This window comes from Chinchilla lanigera, unplaced genomic scaffold, assembly GCF_000276665.1.
Source record: "Chinchilla lanigera isolate Chin_1 unplaced genomic scaffold, ChiLan1.0 scaffold00032, whole genome shotgun sequence".
Classification (NCBI taxonomy): Eukaryota; Metazoa; Chordata; class Mammalia; order Rodentia; family Chinchillidae; genus Chinchilla; species Chinchilla lanigera.
Window position 1 is genome coordinate 16,128,138 of NW_004955433.1, and position 21,000 is coordinate 16,149,137.

Genomic DNA, 21,000 nt, shown 5'->3' on the forward strand with positions numbered 1-21,000 from the left:
AGTGCTGGGATTACAGGCATGCGCCACCACGCCAGGCACAAGAGAAGCAATAATCTGTTTTCTCTCCAGGTAGGGAGGGACATAAAGGCACAGACAGACACCCTTTCTATCTGCCCCTGTCTCTGTGGCATTCTCTCCCAGCTCTTCTTCAAGCTCATCAGAACACACACTGCCCTGGTCCTGTGGCTTACCATACAAGCCCATGTTCTTGGCGTATGACTGGCACAGGCACACATTGATACCCTGTTCAATGAAGTGGCGCACGGCCCAGGCATCCCTGTCACCATCACCGCTGGCGAAGCCTTGGTAGGCCATGTCAAAGAACGCAAAGAGATTCTTTTTCTGGGAGGGAACAAGAAGACCAAAGCTTTAGGCGGCCATCTGCAGATACCATGGGTGGTTACTTGTATTTTCTGAGGTCATGTCTGCCTCAGCCAGAATTAAGATGGCAACTTGTAACTTGTCTTTTTTTTTTTTTTTTTTAAACTTTTGGTTCCTCACAAAAGAGAGTCTTAATCTCATTGTGCCCAGAATTCTGCTTAAATAGGGGTCTGGGTCATTATTATTGTTTAGTCAATACAAGACCAGCACTTGTCTTTTCTGGAGCTAATACAACCCAGGCAGGCTCTTTCTAACCCAAGAGCTCCTGAGATGGCCTGACTAGAACCACCTCATCTGGAAAGTGCTCTCTGCATGCCGTTTCTGTCTCATTCTTTCTGCTGCTTAGATTTGACAGAAGGTAGTACAAACAGAGACTTAAGATGACAGGGATATTTTCCCCTCTAGAATTCTGACACGTCTTCCATGACAGCCAGTTACACTCTGATAATGGCAGGACTAAGGAGTGTGGCAGGGACAGGACGGAACACAAAAGGGTATGAAAGAATGTAACGAACACTGACCAAGGCAAATGCAGGTGCTACCAGCAGACCCACAGCCAGCGCAGCTGCTGTGCAGGGTGGACAATGGCAGGCTTTATGCAGAATGAGGAACAAGAATTATTTCAAACTGCTCAGATAGCAACAATTATAGAACTGTTAATTAAGCAAAGCAGGAGCTCTTTCCTGGTAGTTTATCCACATGTGAAAATCTTGTGTAGGGTCAAGGCTAATTTTCACTGCTAAGACTGCCAAGTTAAGCATCCAAGGCTAGTGATTAAATCCACAACTTTAATCAGACACACAAACTTCTATTACAAGGAAACCATACAAGATAGAGGGGGTAAGAGGGAAATAAAAAGATGTATTATGTACATGTGTCAACTCCCCATGGTAAGTGTACTGAAAACAGGCACCGAAGTAAATTTAAATGAATAAGATACACCTAGAACGGATCCCCCTCAGCTCATCCTCCTCACCTTCACTATTGATGCGATTTCCTTCCACTGCTCTTGGCGAGGGTCCACTCCCGTGGGATTGTGGGCGCAGGCATGCAGGAGAATAACGCTTTGCTCTGGTATTTTCTAAAGAGAAAAACAACCAAAAGACAGCTGCTTTGCAGCTTAAAAGGAGATAGTTCCCAGAGGTTCACTAGCATCTGATAGGTAAGAAAGAGAATCTGAGGTCTGGGGATTTGCTCATTCCCAGTATTTTAAGCCAGATATTAAAACCTACATGGAAGACATCAAATGTCCTCAAGGAAGTTTATTCCTTTTCTTTTGTCCCTCTCACCCTGCAAGTCACACTTACTGAAATGTCCTCTGTGGCACCAGTGAAGTCAAAACCGCAAGTCTTGGGGTCATAGTAACGATAACCTTGTAGCTGCATGCCGGCGTCCCTGAAGATAGGTGTGTGATTTCCCCAGGACGGTTTGGGCAGGTAGACATCTCGGCTGAACTTAAAAAATCTTTGCTAAAAGATGGGATGAAAGAGAATGGAAAAATGAAAAAAAGAAAAGCAAAACACATTGGTATATTTTTCTCTACTGAGTCCCAGCCCCTCTACGTTTCACAAACAGTATTGACTCAGCCTGGTTAATCTGGGCTCTGACAGTTACTCTTGTGTAGCTAAGGGCCTTTCTGGGCCTTCTTTTGTAAAATGCTATTAACTAGACAGGGTGGTGGTACGTGCCTAAAATACTACCACTCTGCAGGGCTGAGGCAGGAGGGTTATAAATTCGAGCCTAGCCTGGGCAACCTATCAAGACCCTGTCTCCAAATAAAAAATAAAAAAGGGCTGAGGATATAGCTTAGTGTGAAAGCCTTGGGTTCAATCACATCCACACACCCACATACCTACACACCCACACAAATCCACAGAGAGAGAGAGAGAGAGAGAGAAAGAGGGAGGGAAGGTTAATTGAACTTCTCTCATAGGGATTAAATGAATTAAAATATAAAAGATATAAAAGCTCCCTAGTAACAGTATATCATCAATAAACTGAATTTATTATTGTTGTAACTTCCTTATATTTTCTCCAGGACACTGTCTTTTCTTAATCCAAGAACAGAAAATCTACCAACTGTGGAAAAAGAAAATCTACTTCTGTGTCAGTGTCACACACACACAACAGGACGCCCTATCAGCCTCCACTTAGTGTTTTCCTGGAACCGTTTCCACACTCACCAGAAAGCTGGCTCCGATCCTTAAGGCCCCGGTCCCAGAAATGGTCTGCACAGTGACAAACTGCAGGAGAGACACCATGGTCAGTGATGTGGCCAGCCCACAGAGGTCCTGCTCTGTCCACTCAGTACCCTTAACACTTCAATTCCTTATGGCCTGCCAGTATCACCCATGGAACACTTGTAGAACACAAAAACTCTACTCCAATATGCGAAAGCAGTGATTTGCACAAAATAATGAAAAGACATTAAGAAGTCATTACATCAAAATGTTACTCTAGAATTACATAAAATGAGATGATCCTCTGAACATCAAAGTTCCATCCAAGTCAACAAGTACCTTAGGATAATGTGAGTACGTTTTATTTCTTGTGGCGCTCTGACATTTATTCTCGTGGAGTATCTAGGGACCTTTCCGGTTGTCACTTGTAAAGTGGTGGTAACCACACAGGGTGCTGGCACATGCATCCCAGAGCTAATAAGCATGAGTTCTACCACTGAGCTCTACCCCCACCTATGTACATTTTAAAGGTCACCTAAGAGGTCTTCTATGAGTTTTTATAACCTGGAAGTAAAAATCTAACTGCAGATCTGGAAATAATAATGATTCCCTAAGGCACAGCAATTCATAAAGGACAAGACAGGGCATTCTAACATTTAGGTTGTAATTGCTCAGACAGGTGCATATTAAGTAAAATCCCACTGTGCATGAAAAATACAGGTTTAGTGAGGGGTTAACAGGTGGTTCATTGTGTGGATAGTAACTACACTGCATTCTATCCACGACTGAATCACTGGGCTTGAGGTTATATATTGCTCTGTGAGTTAACAAACTAACTGTGTGGACTTAGACCATTCTTATGAACAAAATTTATTCTGGTTTTCAGAAGGGGAGGAGGAGAAAGACTGCTGGCTTAATTGGCCCTTTTTCGTGTTTTCAGTGCTGAAGGTTGAATCCAGAGCCTTGCACATGCTAGGCAAGTGCTCAACCACTGAGCCATAACATACAGCTCATATGCTTTTTCCTCCAAGGCTTAAGAGAAAAATAAATTCACAAATTATTCATTAGAAAACACGTATTTCCGCCCAGAGAAGGTAAATCGTGACGCACATGAGCTCACACATTGGGAGCATGGTCTTTTCTCTTTCAATGCTCAAACTGGCTGTGACAGGGTAGCAGAGAGCCAGACAGGTTCTGCCCACTCGGCCACCTGAGGACAGTTTCCTGCTTGCTTCTCCCACCCAGGCCAGAAGCTTAGTCCATGAGTGTGTGGACTACAGTTACAGGCCTAAAACTAGGCACAGCCAAGTGTTTCTACAACACAGCAGTGCACAATGAACAGAACACACGGACCCTGACAGCAGAAGGAAAGCCAGGCCTATCTATCAGTCAAATCCCTATTATCTTTTCAGGATTACTCATACATTTTTAGAATTGCATTATGTATAATAATCTTTTAAATTATTGCCAATTTACTATCTAAAGAAGAATTAGCAAGTGTGGCCACCTCAGTTGTTACACACATATGAACTGAGTTATACTTTCCTGTTTTTAAAAGTTATTTAAATTACTTCACGGTTGTTTAAATTGTTACACATAGCAACAGACCCTTGTATGATGCCAGTCTGCTCAGCTTACCCGGCCGCTTTTCAACACCTCGCTGCCCTCACCCAGGGCTAGCTCTGCAGACGCCTTGCAAAACTCAGCCAGGCCTCCAATCGGGAGGTATTCCTTGTCCACATTTTTTGCAGCAATCTGGGCCTCTGCCTAGACATGAGAAAAATGCATTTATTTAGTTTTTTCCCTTACCTGGAACTAATATAATTACTAATTAATGTTTTATAAATAAAATATATAGGCTTTTTTTCCTTCTTTTTGTCTTTCTGAGATAGGGTCTCGCTGTGCTGTTCAGGCTGGCCTTGAACTCACTTTGTAGCCCAGGCTCGCCTCGAATTTGCAATGATCCTCCTGCCTCAGCCTCCCCAGTGCTGGGATAACAGGCATGTGCCACCGCATCCAGCCTTTTCTTTTTCCTTTTTTTTTTGAGATGGGGTCTTACTATGTTGCCCAGGCTGCCCTAGAGCTCCTGGGTTCAAGTTATCCTGCTGCCTCAGCCTCTTGAATAGCTAGGATTGTAGGCTTTTCCCACCACACCTGGTAAGTTTTTTGGTAGTGTGGAGATTGAACCCATGGGCTGCACATGCTAGGCAAGCTAGGTAAGCATTATGAACTACTTCCCAGGGCAAGCCTTATTTTTTAATTTGAAGTTGCTGTCCGAGAAGAGTAAGTGAAATTCCTGGTATTTTGTATCACAGAAGAGATATATTTCAATTATTTATATATATATTTTTTGTGTTTTTGTTTTGTTTCGTTTTTCTTCTGGTACTGGGAATTGAATTCATGACCTTGCGCTTGCCAGGCAGGCGCTGTGCTGCTGAGCTAAATCCCCAGCCCAATATATATTATTTTTTTAAAAGTAATGTTTTATGTGCTTGAGTATAGTCTCTCTTGGCTGCCATTTAACATAAGATGGCATTCCTGGAACATATAGGAATAAAGATTGAGAATAATACCCACAGTAGACAAAAGATCACAAAATTAAATACAGAAAGGTGAATTATTTAAAAGTGTATGCCAATCTAAGAACTCTGAAGAGTTAATAATAGCATGGTTGTTCCTTAGCTGTTGTGACCCTGGGCAGGCAAGTTATCTGATCTTCCCACTTTCCTCTTCTACTTGTTTCTGGTGATACTAGGAACTGAACCCACAGGCTTGGGTCACAAGCATTCTACCACTGAGCTGCATGCCCTCACTGCTTCTTTGGTTTTTTTTTTTGAGGCACGGTCTTGCTAAGCTGCCCAGGTTGGCCTGAAACTTGCAATTCTCCTGCCTTAGTTCCCCAAGTAGCTGGGGTTACAGGTGTGTGCTAACACACTCAGCTTATCTGTTAAATGCAGGAACAACTACTTTTATGTCTCACAAGAGCCCAAGTTAAGTGTTCATGAAGTATGTGCAAAAGTGCTTGGTTGTCTTTTAGCTTGCAAAAATAGTTTACATTTACTGAACACATTTTTTTCTTCTTTTTTGTGGACAATGCTGGGGATCAAATGTAGGGCTTTACACATGCTAGGCAAGCACTCTACCACTGAACTGTACCCGCAGCCCTCAATGATTTTTAAAATCAACACTGATTCTAAGGGGATTAGTTACACTATTTAAAGTTGTGATGGAAACTATATAACTAATAGCAATACTCATTAAAATAGAGCAAAAATAAGGAGAATGAAAAAAAATTATTCTATTGTTCACCAGGAAGGACAAACAGAGTATCATGTGTGTACCCGCGTTTCACTAAAGTAATCAAAAGAGAGAAATGGAAAATAAGAATAGTGACCGTCATCCACAAAGGGCTACTGCTCTTGCCAAGAGACAGCGTGTAAACTTTGGGTGCTCTGTGCTGCCTCGGAATGCAATGACACGATGGCTGCTCATCCTTGGAAAAGACTGATTCCAGTCTCACAGTTCCACAGCCAAAGGTGTTATGGCCCAGAAAACTCAAGCGAGGCTGCCTAAACCAGAACCCCGGGCTGAGGAGTCCCAGATCCACACCCGTCTGGCCAATCCAGGAGCTCCGTTCAGCTGACTCATGCCAGGCCAGCGCGAGAAGGATGCGAGCTCACCTTCCTCACACTAGGGAGCACATAGGGCTTTCCGTTGTCATCGCGGTAGGCACCAACACCCAGGTTCATCTTTTTGCTGTTGGTGTCTCTCTTGTAGGCTTCGGTGACTCCCAGGATGGGATCTGGGGGTCCCATTTCCACATGGGTCCACCAGGAGCTGAAATGAGAAACATCTTACCTCAGTCATATGTGCCAGACCCCATGGCCAGAGGTGTTTCTATCTGCCCAAGGTTCAGTTAGACAAATGCTTGTGTGTTGCATACTGGGTATAGAAATAGGCACCACTGATCCAGTGACACAAGACTTTGGAGCACCTTGCGGAGGAGCAGAGATGAGTTAATTTCCACACAGATGCCATGGAGATGCAGAGGGGCACCCAAACTGTTCTGGGGAGGACAGGCTGTTCGCACAGGCTTTTGTGTCGTTGTTTTGAGATAGGTCTAGCTATGTAGATCAGGCCAGCCTCAAACTCACTATGTAGCCCAGACTGGCTTTGAACTTTTGGTCCTCCTGTCTCAGTTTCCAGAATGCTGGTTTCCTGGGGAGGCTTTTAAAGTAGTCTACACTTGACCTGAATTCCCACATGAAGAATACTTCAAGGGACTTCTGGGAAGATGGCGGGGTGGTAAGCAGCCCAGAAAGAGCCTCTGCGAGAGCTGCCCCTCGATAGTGGAATATAGCAATTTGAGGAAGAGAAGGAGGGAAGTGGGTCCCCTGGACCCAGGAAGGATCTGAATCAAGAACCGAAGCCCATGGGGAGAGCAAAGAGCAAAACTTGAACGATGAAGGAGGCAGCCAGCAGAGCCTTCTCCCTGAGTATGGACTCACTGCATGGGAGAAGCAGTTTAAGCCTGTGGACACACGGTCACTGCTGGCAACACCAGAGGCCACAGAGAGACACAGCCGTGGAAGGGAACAGTGGATGTGGAGGACAGTACCAGCTGCGGGATCGGACATCCCTCCCCTTGGGAGAGGGCGAATGGCCGGGAGCCATCTTGGAGGGGGCCAGCTGAGCTCAGAACTCAGAGAATACTTCAAGGGACAGGGCAGTGAGGAGCTGAATGTGGTAAAGGATGAGGTGGGACTATGGACGTGAGGGCCATACAAGAATATTATTTGACCTCTTAAGGGGCTTGGATTTTATTGTTTCCAACTTGTTAAGAGCATACATAATTGGGAAGCTTATTACACACTTGGGTTTCAGGGACCCACCTTTGATGCAGTGACACATGAAGAATCATTAAAGCTTTTCTTTTGGTGGGGGGAACGTGATCAGGTGAGGGATGATGACATGAATGAAACTGCACTCTTTAGGGCCCCCCTGTCACAGTGTGAGGTGCTGAATGCAGAGTGCTAAGGGTGTGTATTCAGAGGGTTGCTGAAGAAGGTGGTCTGTTACTCAACAAAACAAAGAGACAAGGACATGAACAAGGCAGGGGCGACTGGGGTAGAGAGGGAGGGGGAGAGTTACTAGGATTTTAGGAATTCAAAACTGACAGGAAGAACTGGTTCTAACATCTTGTTTTCATTATTACTCAATGGGTTAAAATGTTTGAAAATGTTCATGATTTTACCTATAAGAAAACAAAATACTATCCTATAACAGTGGATTTTTTTTTTTTTTTAAAGACAAGATCTGGCTATGAGTTCCAGGCTGGCTTGAACTTACTTGCTATGTAGCTCAGGCTGGCCTTGAACACACAACTATCTTCCTGCCTCAGCCTCCTGAGTGCTGGGATTTCTGGCATGCACTGTCATGCCCAGCATCCTATAACATCTTGGAGTCTGTCCAGCAATGCCCAGCTAGAGTTACATGTCTGGGCATGCTGAGAAAGTGTTCCTCATCTTTCCTTGGCTCCTAGGGTGAATCCTAGCTTGCAAAAAGAAATTTATTGGTGGTGCTGGGAATTGAACCCAGACTGTCACCCATGCTGGTCAGGTGCTTTGCCACTGAGCAACACCTCAGCCGGCCATGGAACTTCTTTCGTTTGTGTTTTGAGACAAGGTCTCTCTATGTAGTTGAGGTGGGCCTCAAACTCACAGTTATCCTTTGCCTTAGCCTCCCAAGTGCTGGGATTACAGGCATGCACCACCTGGCTCTGCCACTGAACTTTAAGTGACTTTCTTGGTTGTTCATAACCCTGAACTGATTTGAGGTTTTGTTTTTGGTTCACTTTTAGCCAGTAAGCTAGTCCCCATGGCTGGCATCAATGAGTTTAGTTTTTAATTTATTTATTTTGTGGTACTGGGGAGTCAACCCTGGGAGTACTGAGCTGCATTCCTCAACCCTTTTTGAGGCAGAGTCTTGCTAAGTTGTTCAGGGTGACCTTAAATTTGTGATCCTCTTGCCTCAAATTCCCGAGCAGCTGGGATTACTGATGTGCACTACTGTGCTCCCGAGTTTGGCTTTATGCTTTAACTATTTAGTGATTTCTGTAGGATGGTAGAGCTCTACTCTCTTCTGGGTGAGCGATGACAGAATTTGGCTTATTAAATGTTCTTATTTGCTTATCTTTTTTTGGTGCTTAAATCAGTTGAGATTTTTGTAGCTCTGAAAAAAATCAAACTAATTTTTTTTGTTTTGCTTACTCTGGACCTATGGTCGAAGGTGTGACTCTGGATTTACAACCTCACTATGTGCCAGTAATTTGGAAACACTTTCAAAGATCCTCTGAGTGCCTGAATGTGAAACCTTTTCTATCTCTGAAGGGCACTGATAAATTTGATAATAAAAAATCTCAAATAAAAGGTTTATGGGTTTGTGTTATAAACATTAAGTACTTACAGCAATGGAGCATTCTTAAGTTTCCCAGGAAATGGAAAACCAAATTTCTAGCACTTTCAATGGGCACTCTTAAAAATTTTTTTGGCTATTTTATCTGTCAACCGGTTTAGGAAAAATAAACCTACCTAGAGTAAAACGTATGCTACATTATACCTAACACAGGTAAATAAAAGGGTAGCTGTTCTTACTGAATCAGAATTAAATGAGTCTCTTTTACCAAAGACTGACTTTATGTATGTGAACCTGAATTCCTAAAATGTTTAAGTTCATTTAAGAAAAATATATTTAAAATTATAAAAAATGTTTTAATTGAATTATTTTGATAAACTTTTAACAGGAGCTATATACTTTTACTCTTTTAATAATATATAGTATTTTTAGAACAAGTTTAGGCTTATAGGAAATGCAAGACAGAGCACAGTTTCTGTCCACCCAAGTCTCCCCCAACTAATGTTGCCGCTGTACATCAATGTGACACATTCGCTACGTTAAGGAACTCATAGTGATACACTAAGTCTACCAATTATTCAGATTTTCCTAGTTTCTTCCTGGGTCTGATTCTAGGACTCCTTCTAATACTACATGAGGCTTCTCCTGGCTGTGACAGTTTCAGACAGTACTGGTGAGGTATGTTGTCAGATGCTCCTCTACTGGAATTTGAGTTTTCTTCAGTGTTAGACTGTGGTTATGAGTTTATTTTGGAGAACAGTAATTATATTTTATAACATGTCAGGTTGAAGCAATTTTTAAGGCCTTTTGGTAACTTAATCTTAGACATATATAATGAATTAATTAGCAGATTAATTAATCATTGGCTAGCTAATTTCTAATTAAGACAATATAGAGACATACTGATTGTGAAGCATGAGTTAAAATTTACACATTTTGCTTCTCGTTTTTACCTCCCCTAGGGGGCTACAGCTTTGACTTATAACGAACATGTTCTTTGTTGCAACTTAAAAGAGAAGAAAGCATAAAAGCAATGCCTGGAAGTTGTACTCTGTGCTCAGGAGCTCTGCTCATCTGTTTACACTGACTGTGTAGGTCTGACATCACTGCCTTCCCACTCAGTTTTCTTTGTGAAACAGAAGTTACTTTGGGTCAGGTGTGGTGGCCCAGGGCTATAATTCTAGCACTCCAGGAGGCTGAAGCAAAAGGATCCCAAGTTGAAGCCTACCTTAGGCAATTTAGCAACATCCTGTCTGAAAATAAAAAGGAAAAAAAAAGGGGTGGGCGGGCTGTGGATGTAGCTTAGTGTGAAGGCTCTAGGTTCAACCCCCAGTATTGTAAAAAGAAAACTTTGAAAACTGCTACTTTTAAGGCAACACTGCTCTTTTTCCTGGAGAAACAAAGTTGGTTTTTTGCAGTACTAGGGGTTGAACCCACTGTCTTTACACTACTTTCCCACCCCTTTTCAGTTTTTGAGACTGGGTCTTGCTGTTACTAGTGAAGTTGCCCACGCTTGGGTTAGATTCTTACGATTTTTCTCCCTCAGCCTCCCAGAAAGCTGGGATTACAAGAGTGTACCACCGAGACACAGCTTGTGACTGAAACCCCTCAGAGAGCTTTTATTTATGTGGGGTATAAGTATTGATATTTATTGCCCCAGAAATTAAAACTCTGAAATTTATTGTTCATTGCTTCATTTGAAAAAGCAAAGACAGAAACATCACAAGTTAACAAAAACAACATTTTATATGTTATAGAAATGGTTTTCACCTTGCAGACTTCCTGACACAACTATTACCCTCAAGGGTCTGTTACAAATATGAAAGAACATATGAGGACAAATTTGGAGAACGAATTGCCTTTTTTGTGTGTGCTTTTATGGCTTTATTTGATAAACAGTGGTTAGGTCCCTCATCCATTTGGAAAGTGGATTCTTTTTTTGTGCTATTATGATATTTGATAACCAGTGGTTAGTTCTCTCTCCTCCATAATAACTATCTGTAGATTTCGGAAAGTGGTTAAGTTGTGACTAGTACATAGGTAACCAAAGTAAAGAGCTTGTCTGGGGAATCCTCATCTTTATTATATTTTCTGGACAACTGTGCACAGCTATGGTGTGGGACATTCCTTATGTCTTTGGCACAGACAGCTTTGTTGAGTTGTTTTTTTTTTTTTTTTAATAAATATCCCTATGTCAGAACGGATGCATTAATGTGTCAGTCTGAGAGTTTTTACCTCATGGTTAACTACTGTTTTGGAAAATGACTATTCAATCCCTTTTCTTTAGAGGAATCAAGAAAGAAGCTTTTTATATAGTGTCATATTTGTCTTTAAGATCCTCTAAATCAGTCATTAAGAACTTGCTGTGTGCTAGTATGTGCTAAGAGTTGGGAATGTAGAGTTAAAACAGAAAGCCTAGTTGGGTGTTGTGGTATACAGCTATAACCCTAGCACTCTGAGGCTGAGGCAGGAGGATCACAAGTTCAAGTCCAGCTTGGAAAACTTAGTGAGATCCTCTCAAAAATAAAAAATAAAGGTCTGGGGATGCAGCTGAGTGCTTAGGCCTTGGGTTCAATCAGTAACACTACGAACAATAAAACAAAAGAAACATCCATAATTTCTTACCACTGGTCCAGTGGGGTGACCAGCAGGGAGGTACACAACAATGTAGACTGGGGTGGGGTTGGGGAGACGATACACAGTGATAAAGATGGTCACAGGGCAAAGAATATAGTTTCTAGGACCCCCAAGGAAAGGAGGTAAGCACTTGAGAAAGAGGGTTGGAAATACAGACTTAGGACTCCCAGGAAGAGGCGACTCAGGAGCTGAGTGCCAAGCATGAAAGGTACACAGAGGCGTAAGAATAAGGGCAAAGAGTGTGAAAGAGTTAGGTGCTGCTGCACTGGAAAAGTGGAAGCTAAGGAAGCAAGATTCCAAATTACTCAGGTGAAGTGGCTCGAGTTCTGTTAGTGATCACTCATCTAATCTCTACCAATCCAGTTCTCAGTAGAGCATAGTAAAGTTCTCGGTGCTCACCATGCTGAGACGCTTGTGAATTATTCACTAGAATTTCTGCCCCAGCAATGGTTCGCATATTGAACTTGTGCCGGTGAGCACTCATCCGCCACAGCCAGGAAGCTGGCAGGAGGGCAGCAGGGAGCTGCGCTTATTTATGCTCCCCAGCAAGCGCACATCGCCTGTCTCAAAAGCTGTAAGTGGTGTGCATGGTTATTCTCTGTTCTATAAGAGTGATGGCCCTGTTTCTTGGGATTTTCCAGATGTTTCCTGCTTTTAATGGTCTCAATAGCTCGCCTTGAGCAAACTGCATAGATTCCAATAACTCAGTCACCTCTCAGCTGTGTGAGCACTGGCAAGCGAAGTGACTCCTGTCTGTAAAACAGAGCACCAGGGTACCCATCTCACAGTGTTGGTAGAGGGATGAAGAAAATCGCAACAAAGCTCGGCACAGAGTGAATGCTTGGTGTCAGTGGGCATCGCTGTTACTAGAGCACTACTGTATTTTTATTTGTGCCACTAGTCTGGAGCCTGGAGTATGTGAGGAATGTGAAAAGCTTGTGGTCACAGGACTCTAATAAACTACCACTATTTAGGTTTTTTTCCCTCTTCATGCAGTCTCAGCAGACATTCTCATCCATCCCTTGACAGCTCTAAAATCAGGACTAAGATCCCACCTCCCTTTTACTGGTGTTGTAGGCTGCTTGGCTGTTTCTAGCTTCTAAGCAATAGTAAGAAACACAGACACCTCAAGAGGACTTTGAAAATGGGAGTGACGGTTTTGATTATTTCTTATCCTTAATACAGAGAGTGAAAACATGGAGCCACCTGCCTATCTGCATCACTGTCATTATTAACTGCTGAGGGGAAGGAATACTTTGAATGTCAAGGACATCTTTGATTGTAAGAGGGGAAACTTGTAGAAAGCAATTTTCATTTTTCAAAAGATGCTCTGATTTTAAGTGCTCTGGTGACAGCACTGCCTCTAACCATAGGTACAGAAGGCACCATTCTTGTAGTATGAAAATCAGTAATTTGTCAAAATTTTTTAAAAAAAGTTTTGTATAGACATTTTCTCACAAACCATAGCTTTTGAGTTTTCTAGTATACCTATTAACAATGCTAAAAGCAATTTCAAAATATTGAATTTTAAACAACCAAAAAAGGAGCTGTGAAAGTCAATTTGATTAGCTCTACATTAGAATCACGTTCCAGGATCTCCATGTCCTTCATTATTCCACTCCTTAAAATGGCAAAGATTGTATAGGTTGTAAGGCCTCGTGTTTTTAAAGGAATTGCTCTAGATGAAGTATTCTAGGGATAAAATTGATGTAGATAACTATGATGTAGACAATCTGTGGCCTACAAAGTGATTCCTATTAATGTCCTTTGGACATGAGCACAAAGCCTCAAACATTGAGCAATATTGACCAGCCAACCCAAAGATGTTAGGTACAAAGTATTCAGATAAACACTTCCAGTTCAAATACCTTGCATCTCTGGGGGTTGTAAGCCTAGCTACTCTTCTACAGTTTAAAAATGCTTTTCCTCATATTCTTATTTTATTTTATTTTTATTTTAAAGAGAAAAAACACCACAAATTTTCAAAACAAGATAATAGGGTAACAATGGTTAATGCATTGCGTATTGTTACCTTTAACTTAGTTACTCAGTGTACAAGATACAGGCATTTAAATGTTCAAACAGTATTAGCACAAACTTTTCTTTTCAATGAACTAAGAGAAATTAGTAGTATAACTATCTTAATTATTTTGTATGTATATATTTTTCCTAAATTCTAAATTATTTCTTTTCTCCTTTACTCCACACATATCTTCAGAAAAGTTAACTAACTTGCCCATGGTCACAAATGCCACACCACGATTTTGATCTTTTAATTACTGATTATTGTATCACTATTGCACACTGGGGTTTGTTTTGTATTGTTCTGTTTTTGAGACAGGGTCTCACTATGCAGTTCAGGCTGGTCTTGGACTCGTAATCCAGGCTGGTCTGGAACTCATGGCAAACTTTCTGCCTCTTCCTCTCAAGTGCTGAGATTATAGGCACACACCACTACACCCAGCTGGCTGCACACTGCCTTTCTAAAAAGTCTTATGATACTACCTGGTTATTTTACAAAAAATCAAACAATCAGAATTAAACAATGAAAAGTAGGCAGAGTTTTGTCTCAGTGATGGAGTGATTGCTTTGCCTTGCATTCACGAAGACTTAGTTTTGCTCGGTAGCAATGCAAATAAAAATATATTAGCATATTTCTCATTCCTCATTGATCTATGATCAATTTCACTGTGCTTCTAGAGCACAGGTCAACAAAACAACTTTAACGCTTTCTGTTTAAAAAAAAAAAAACTTGAATTTAGAAAGTTCTTGTTAAATGATCTGAGTGTGAAAATTAAGTATTTCATTGGAGCTGGGCAAGATGGCACAAAGCTACAATCTCAGATACCTGGGTGGCTGAGGCATCAGAATTGCAAGTCCAAGGTTACCTTGGGCAACTCAGCCAAGATCTTGTCTCAAAATAAAAAATAACAAGAGCTGGGGATACAGCTCACTGCAAAGGCCCTGGGCCCAATCCCCAGTACCACAAAGAAAAAACAAAATGAAACAAAAAAAGTTTGAATGCACTGAGTTGATAAAAATGTTTCCTAGTCTTACCATTGGGCTCCAGATAAAGATGCATGCACAGTGGATGAGCACAAGGTTTTCTTGCCTGCACAGTTAACACTCATGGCCAGACCTGGCATCTAGTTCTATTACCCAATCCTGGAGCACTGTTTAAACCTCAACAGCAGCTCCTCACTGTCAGCTATTAAAAACAAAAAAAAAATTGGAGCGGGGGGAAAGTTTGAGATAGGGTCTCACTATGTAATTCAAGCTGGTCTTGAACCTACCAGGAAGCCCAGGCTGCCTCTGAATTCAAGGTGATTCACCTGCCTCTCAGCCTCTGGATTGCTGGGATTAGACTTGCGCTGCCATGCCCAGCTTTCCTAATATTTAAAAGCCTTGTTTTATTGATTATATATGTATATGTGTATATATATATATATATATTTTTTTTTCTCTTGCTATGTAGTGCAGGTTGCCCTTGAACTCAGCGATCCTCCAGCCTCAGCCTCTGGAGTGCTGGGATTACAGGTGTGTACCACCACGCCCAGCTTTTGGTCATATTTTTGCTGTGCTATTGTTTCTCACCTGTTTAGATTTTCATTTAAAATGTAAGATTAAAATGTATTTTATTTAAAAATCAGGGTTTAAAATAAGACTTTTTTGGAAAGATATGCCAGGTGCTGTTACAAGTGCTGAGATATAAAAACTGAACAAAGCAGGTGAGGTCTCTGCTCTCCTGTAACTGATTCTAATGGGCAAAAGAACAGAAATATTAGACTCTCAAACTGAGAGTGACCAAAAGGTCACCCCCCGCCCCCAGGAATTTCACCAAGCACGTTAGAGCTTCAGACCAACAGCCAAACTCCTAAAACAAAAGGGACTGTTTTAAGATTACTACTATAATGTTGAAATAGCCCATACTTTTGGCACTCCTTTTGTTCTCCAAATGTGCCGAATAACGCCTAACCCCGACCTACTAGGTAGGCTTAAAGAGCACTTGCTTCCTGTGGGCCAAGAAAGCCAAACTGGGAGAAGCACATGTGAAAGCAGGAGGCTTTGGGAAGGACAGACTGTTCTTCGGGGTTACAGACCGCAGGCATCCATTCAAACGCAAGGCCAAGGGAGGTACGAAAGGCCAGGCTAGGTTCTGCTCCTGGTAGTGACATCAGCCCGGGGTGGTTTTAAGACTGGGCACCCCATTAGGCAGTACTTAAGGAGACGGCCCCAAATCCGCTTCCTGAGTGAGTTAATCGCCTGGCTCCGGTCTCTGCTAGGAAATTACTAGCTCGTTTGATGCTCCAACTTTCCCTCTGGACTACATATCACAGTCTGGAAAATTACACATTTGTCACTGTTTGGGCGAAGGCTGCCCTTCCCTCTGCCTCGCTCACCGCTGCATCGCCAGCATGTGGTCCAGTGCCTGGCACCGAGAACCTGGGGTTACGAAATAAGTTTCGGCATGAAAGAACAGAACAAGGAGGAGAGGAAGATCGATGGCTCCCGTGTGGCAGGACTTCTGAGGGCCTGAAAACTAAGGAGCAGCACTACGCCTCAACCGCCTCCCATCTAACGGCCAAAGCGGAGTTACCGGGAATTCAGGTGGTGGCGGACAGGAGCGTGTCGCTGCCAAGGTCACCGGATGCAACGAGAAAAGTGGGGGTCGGCGGGCCGGCGCCCCGGGAACCACCCCCTCCAGGGCGTTCCCGTCCCCTGGTACACAAGCAGCAGCCACCCTCCGCCATGCCCAGCCCAACCCTCTGGGGCTGGGGGGCCCGGGACAGGTGTGCACGGTGCCCCCAGGCCAGCCAGTCAAGGACATGCGCGCCCCCTTGCGCCGCAGCCAATCGGCGCGAGGCCGCCCCGGCGCCGCAGCCAATCAGCGCGAGGTTGGCCAGGCTCCGCAGCCCGCGTGCTCTCCCCTCGCCCCGCACCCCCTTCACGCCGACTCTGCATCCCGGGCCCCTGGAGTGGGAGTCCGGGTGCCGCAGAGGGTCACACTTCCTTGCTTCGGCTTGCACTAGCTTGTTCTCCCGCGTCGCCACATGCAGGGAGGGTAGGGATGTGGGGCTCTGGGGTCAGTCCCTGTGCGGCGTGGACGCTCAATTCTTAGCTTCCTGGGTAGGGAACCCGAGGGGATGGCACAGAAGGGCAGCGCGTGTGTATGCGTGCGTGTATCTGGGAGACCGTGGGAGCAGTTGTCCGGGGCACCTACAGCGCGGCCGGGCAGGCCGACGTCCTGGCTCCATCTCAGTATCCCTTGGCTTACCTGGCTCTGGCAGAGGCTGCAGCGGCAAGGCCTGGGTGGAAGGCGGCGGCCACCCCGGAGAGGACGCGGCTGGAGTGCAGCAGCGCCATGGTGGGCGACAGGAGGGCAGTGGGTAGCGGCAGAACAGTGAGTAGGGTAAGCGGCCGCAGACGCCGGGGATCGCGCTGCCGAATCGGGCAGGGACTGCGGCTTCTCTGGGCGAAGCTAGAGCGGCCGCGCGCCGGGCCCTTGGCCGCGTCACAGCGTCCCCTGGCGGCCGGGGGCGGAGCGGCAGGGCCTCGAGGACGCCCGGAAGACGATGACGGCGGTCGGTCTGTCTCCGCCTTTCGGGGAACCCGCAGCGGAGGGCGCAGGCCGCGCTGCTTTCCGTTCGTCGAGCGGGACAGCAGAGGCGGCTACTACTATAACGATTTGAAAGGTGGGAAAATGTAGGCTGACACAGGTGAAACCCCACCCCCCGTGTTATAAGAGCCATTAAGACGCCAGGGGGCTTAACTTTCAGCTCTCAACGATCAGCCAATTTCTCGGAGCAAGGCACGTGCCCCTCCCGAAGGTTCCCTCATCCTTGTTATAGAGAGGACAGCAGGAGTGTTTTGTGGGCCAGTTACGAAGATTAACTGAGATTAGCAGATTATGTCTAAAAACGGGGCCTGATTTAGTAAGCACAAAATAACCTGTGGGCGTTAATGACAAACTTGCCAATGGCAGATCCCCATGACTGTGTGGAAGAGAACGAATCGTTTTTAAAGGAAAAAGCAAATGAATTTGAGACAGAGTCCGAAACTCAAACCAGTCCACTCTCAACGTGGGCTATTTCTGATACTTTTCTCTACAACCTAAATAGAACTGTGACTCTGTGCAATTTAATTTATCTTTCTATTCCAGCCCCAACTTACAGTCTCAGCCCTCAGGCCTTGACTGCTGCCCCCGCGCGGGTGACTGAGATTCACCCTGTTACGGCTTGCTTGTGCTGCGGGACAAGTCACAGAGGCAGCAGCTCACGGTAAGCACTTGCCTAGTATGTGCAAGGCCCTGGATTTGATCCTCAGCTCCACAAAACAATAAAATAAAACAGCATAACTGTATTCTTTCACAGAGCTAGAGGCCAGAGGTCTCAAAATAAAGGTGTTGGCAGGGTTCATGCCTTCTGAGGTCTCGGGAAATCTTGCGCTTGATCCCCTCCTGGCTTTTGGCACTCGCCTGCAGTCCATGGCGTTTGCTTGTAGATGCATCACTCTAATCTCTGTTCCTCTGTCTTCCGTATGACACCAGTCATAGCGAGTAGGACTGAATCCGAATGGCTTCGTTTTAACTTGATTCCATCTGCAAATTCTGTTTCCAAATAAGTCACACGAACAGATACCCTGAACTAGAACTTGAACATTTATCTTGGCAGGGACACATTTCAGCCATAGCAACTATGATCCCCCAACCCAACAACTATACTTGCTGACATGAACTCTCAAGACCTTGCGCATTTATAAGTGTGTCAAGGAAGCACTGGTTATAGAAGCAAGTAGGTACCTATCGACAGGGGAGATGTACATGCTGTTATATAGTTGCATGATGGAGCATTATAGAGCTATTCACACGAATAATAGATGTTAACGTGGATGAACTTCAAAAACAAAAAAAAACAAGTTGCAGAAGTATACATAAAATTGTCACTATTTATGTTCAAAAAAATTTTTTTTTGCAGTGCTGGGGATTAAACCTAAAGCCTCAACACATGCTAGGCAAGCGCTGTACACCTGAGATACATCCCCAGCTCTTTTAAATTTTATTCTGGAAGAAAAACAAAGAAAAACATTTTTAAAATTTTGAGACAGGTCTCACAAAGTTGCCCAGGCCTTGAACTTGCAATCCTCTTACCTCAGCCTCTGAGGTAGCTGGGCTAACAGGAGAGGCCCCATCCCCATGCCTGGTAGATAAATATTTAAAATACAAAAGCCATATGATACAGTTATTCACACATATATATATAAATATTTGAAGAAATAGCTGGATGTTGTGGCTCATGCCTATAATCCAAGTACTTGGTAGGATGAGTCAGGAGGATCACAACCTGCCTGCACGATTGAGTGAGATCCTGTCTCAAAATAAAAGATATAAAGGCACGAGGATTTAGCTCAGTGCAAAGGCCCTGGATACATTTCTCAGTATTTAAAAAAGAAAATAATAGGTGGGATTAATATTTGTGACCATTTGTGGGTATTTGTTATACCATACTTATACTTTCTGTATATATGTCTGCAAGCATCTGTGTCTCCATATTTGGTAGGAAAAGTGGATTGGAAAAGGCAGTCATAGAAGTAGGGAGACCAGGTGGGAAAAAGGCTGACAGCGGTAACCCAGGCAGGAAAGTCTGTTTGCCTGAGTTCAGGTAGAGGCAGCAGTGATGGATGAGTTTATAGACGTAGGACATATCGAGGAGGTAGGAGCAAAACTATTTGGTGATTAGTTTCAGGGAGAGGTAGTAAAGGAGTCAGAAATGATCCCAGGGGTTGTCTGCAAGTAACAGAGAGCCAAAATAATCGATTTAAGACAAAATTTTTCTCACCTAAAGAGCTGCAGATAGGTAGTCTCACCTAAGAGTGTAGAGACGGTGCTGGGGTGGCATTTGTGACCCCCACAGTCCCAGGTGCTTCCTGCTGTCCATCCTCCCTAAGCTGTGGCAGTCACCCAGGATCCAAGACCTCAGCCGTGCCGTCAGCCATCGCGTCCCCACCCAGGCGGCGGGAGTGCGAGGACACAGCATGTATCTGCCAGGGGACCCAGGAAAGGAGCAGGCAGAGCAGGCAGAGCAGTGACGGAGTAAGCCAAGAGAGAGCACGACAGGGAGCTGCGCGCCAGCCGTGGGAGTCGGGGAGGCCTTCGTGAGAGAGGCGGCCTTTGACCTGAAGGACCTGCACTGTGTCGGGGGCTGCGGGGCAGACAGAGCTGGACACAGCCCCGGAGCTTGGCGTGGAGGGCCCGAGAGGTGGTGCGTCGCCCTCTTGCTGGCTTGTTCTCCCCTTTTGGCTATTCCCCTTGGTTTTCACTCACTCACCTCACACCTTGGATCCTCTTGTTCGTTCCTTGCGTTCTTGATCTTGCATTTCATGTTTTGGTTCTGATTTGCCACTTAGCTGCTGGTCCTTTAAGCCATTCGCCTGTCCCTGTCATCTCAGGAATCTCTGGTGGCCACTCCCGCCTCAGACTCAATTGTCATATGTCCACTCTGTATTTTACAGTTTTAAAAGTCTGTAAGGCTGGGCATGATGGTCACATCTATATTCCCAGCACTAGGGAGGCTGAGGCAGGAGGATTGCTGTGAGCTTGAGGAGAGTCTGGCCTGGGCTACATAGTGAATTCAAGGCCAGCCTGAACTACTTAGTGAAACCCTACCTAAAAAAAGAAAGTCTGTTAGTTTTTTTTGTTGTTGTTTTAAATCCATTAAAATTTTTTTTTCAGTTCTGGAGAATGAACCCAGGTGAATCCAGGGCCTCATGCACACTAGGCAAGCACTCTACCACAGAGCCTTTTATAAATTTTATTTTGAGATAAGGTCTGGCTAAATTTCCCAGGTAGCTGGGATTGCAGTATGTTCCACTGTGCCCAGCTTTTAGTCAGTTTTAACAAAACAAGGTGCAGGCCTCTGGGCTAGGCCTTCTGTGTGACCTTGGAGTTAGAGCCTTAGTGTTGCCAGGTTCCAGAGCTTAGGGTGCACTAAACCTTGTGCTTTCCTCTGCTCCAGGCCTCTCTCATTACCTGTTGCCCCTAGACAGGCGCTCGGAACCATTTCCAGAATGAGCTCAGAAAGGGCTGTCCCAGCACTGCTCTGGGTGGATAAACTTGTAGTATTTTTTTGCGGGGGATAGGGAGTGGAAAAAGAGAGCTTCTAACAGTGAGAGAGTCCTGGGTCCTTGCATCATACTTACTGACATTTGTATTGTTATTTAAAAATTACTCTGACTGCCCCAGTGTGGTGGTGCATGACTGTAATCCCAGCATGTGGGAGGCTGAGGCAGGAGGATCATTGTGAGTTTGAGACCAGCATTGGCTACAAAGTGAGCTCAAGGCCAGCCTGAACTGCATAGCGAGACCCTGTCTCAAAAAGACTAAATAAATAAA

At 44.4% G+C, this 21,000-nt stretch overlaps 1 protein-coding gene across 1 annotated transcript in view; it reads right to left on the minus strand.

Annotated features, from left to right (window-relative positions):
• Positions 1-16,992, minus strand: part of Got2 (glutamic-oxaloacetic transaminase 2, mitochondrial) — a gene marked incomplete in the record, with an annotated part of 23,335 nt that extends 6,343 nt beyond the window's left edge. The window contains 7 exon segments of the mRNA XM_013516232.1: positions 192-342; positions 1,358-1,462; positions 1,689-1,850; positions 2,565-2,624; positions 4,200-4,328; positions 6,242-6,398; positions 16,888-16,992. Of these exon segments, the coding sequence (XP_013371686.1) occupies positions 192-342; positions 1,358-1,462; positions 1,689-1,850; positions 2,565-2,624; positions 4,200-4,328; positions 6,242-6,398; positions 16,888-16,976 (853 nt within the window).
• Between the last annotated feature and the right edge of the window lie 4,008 nt (positions 16,993-21,000).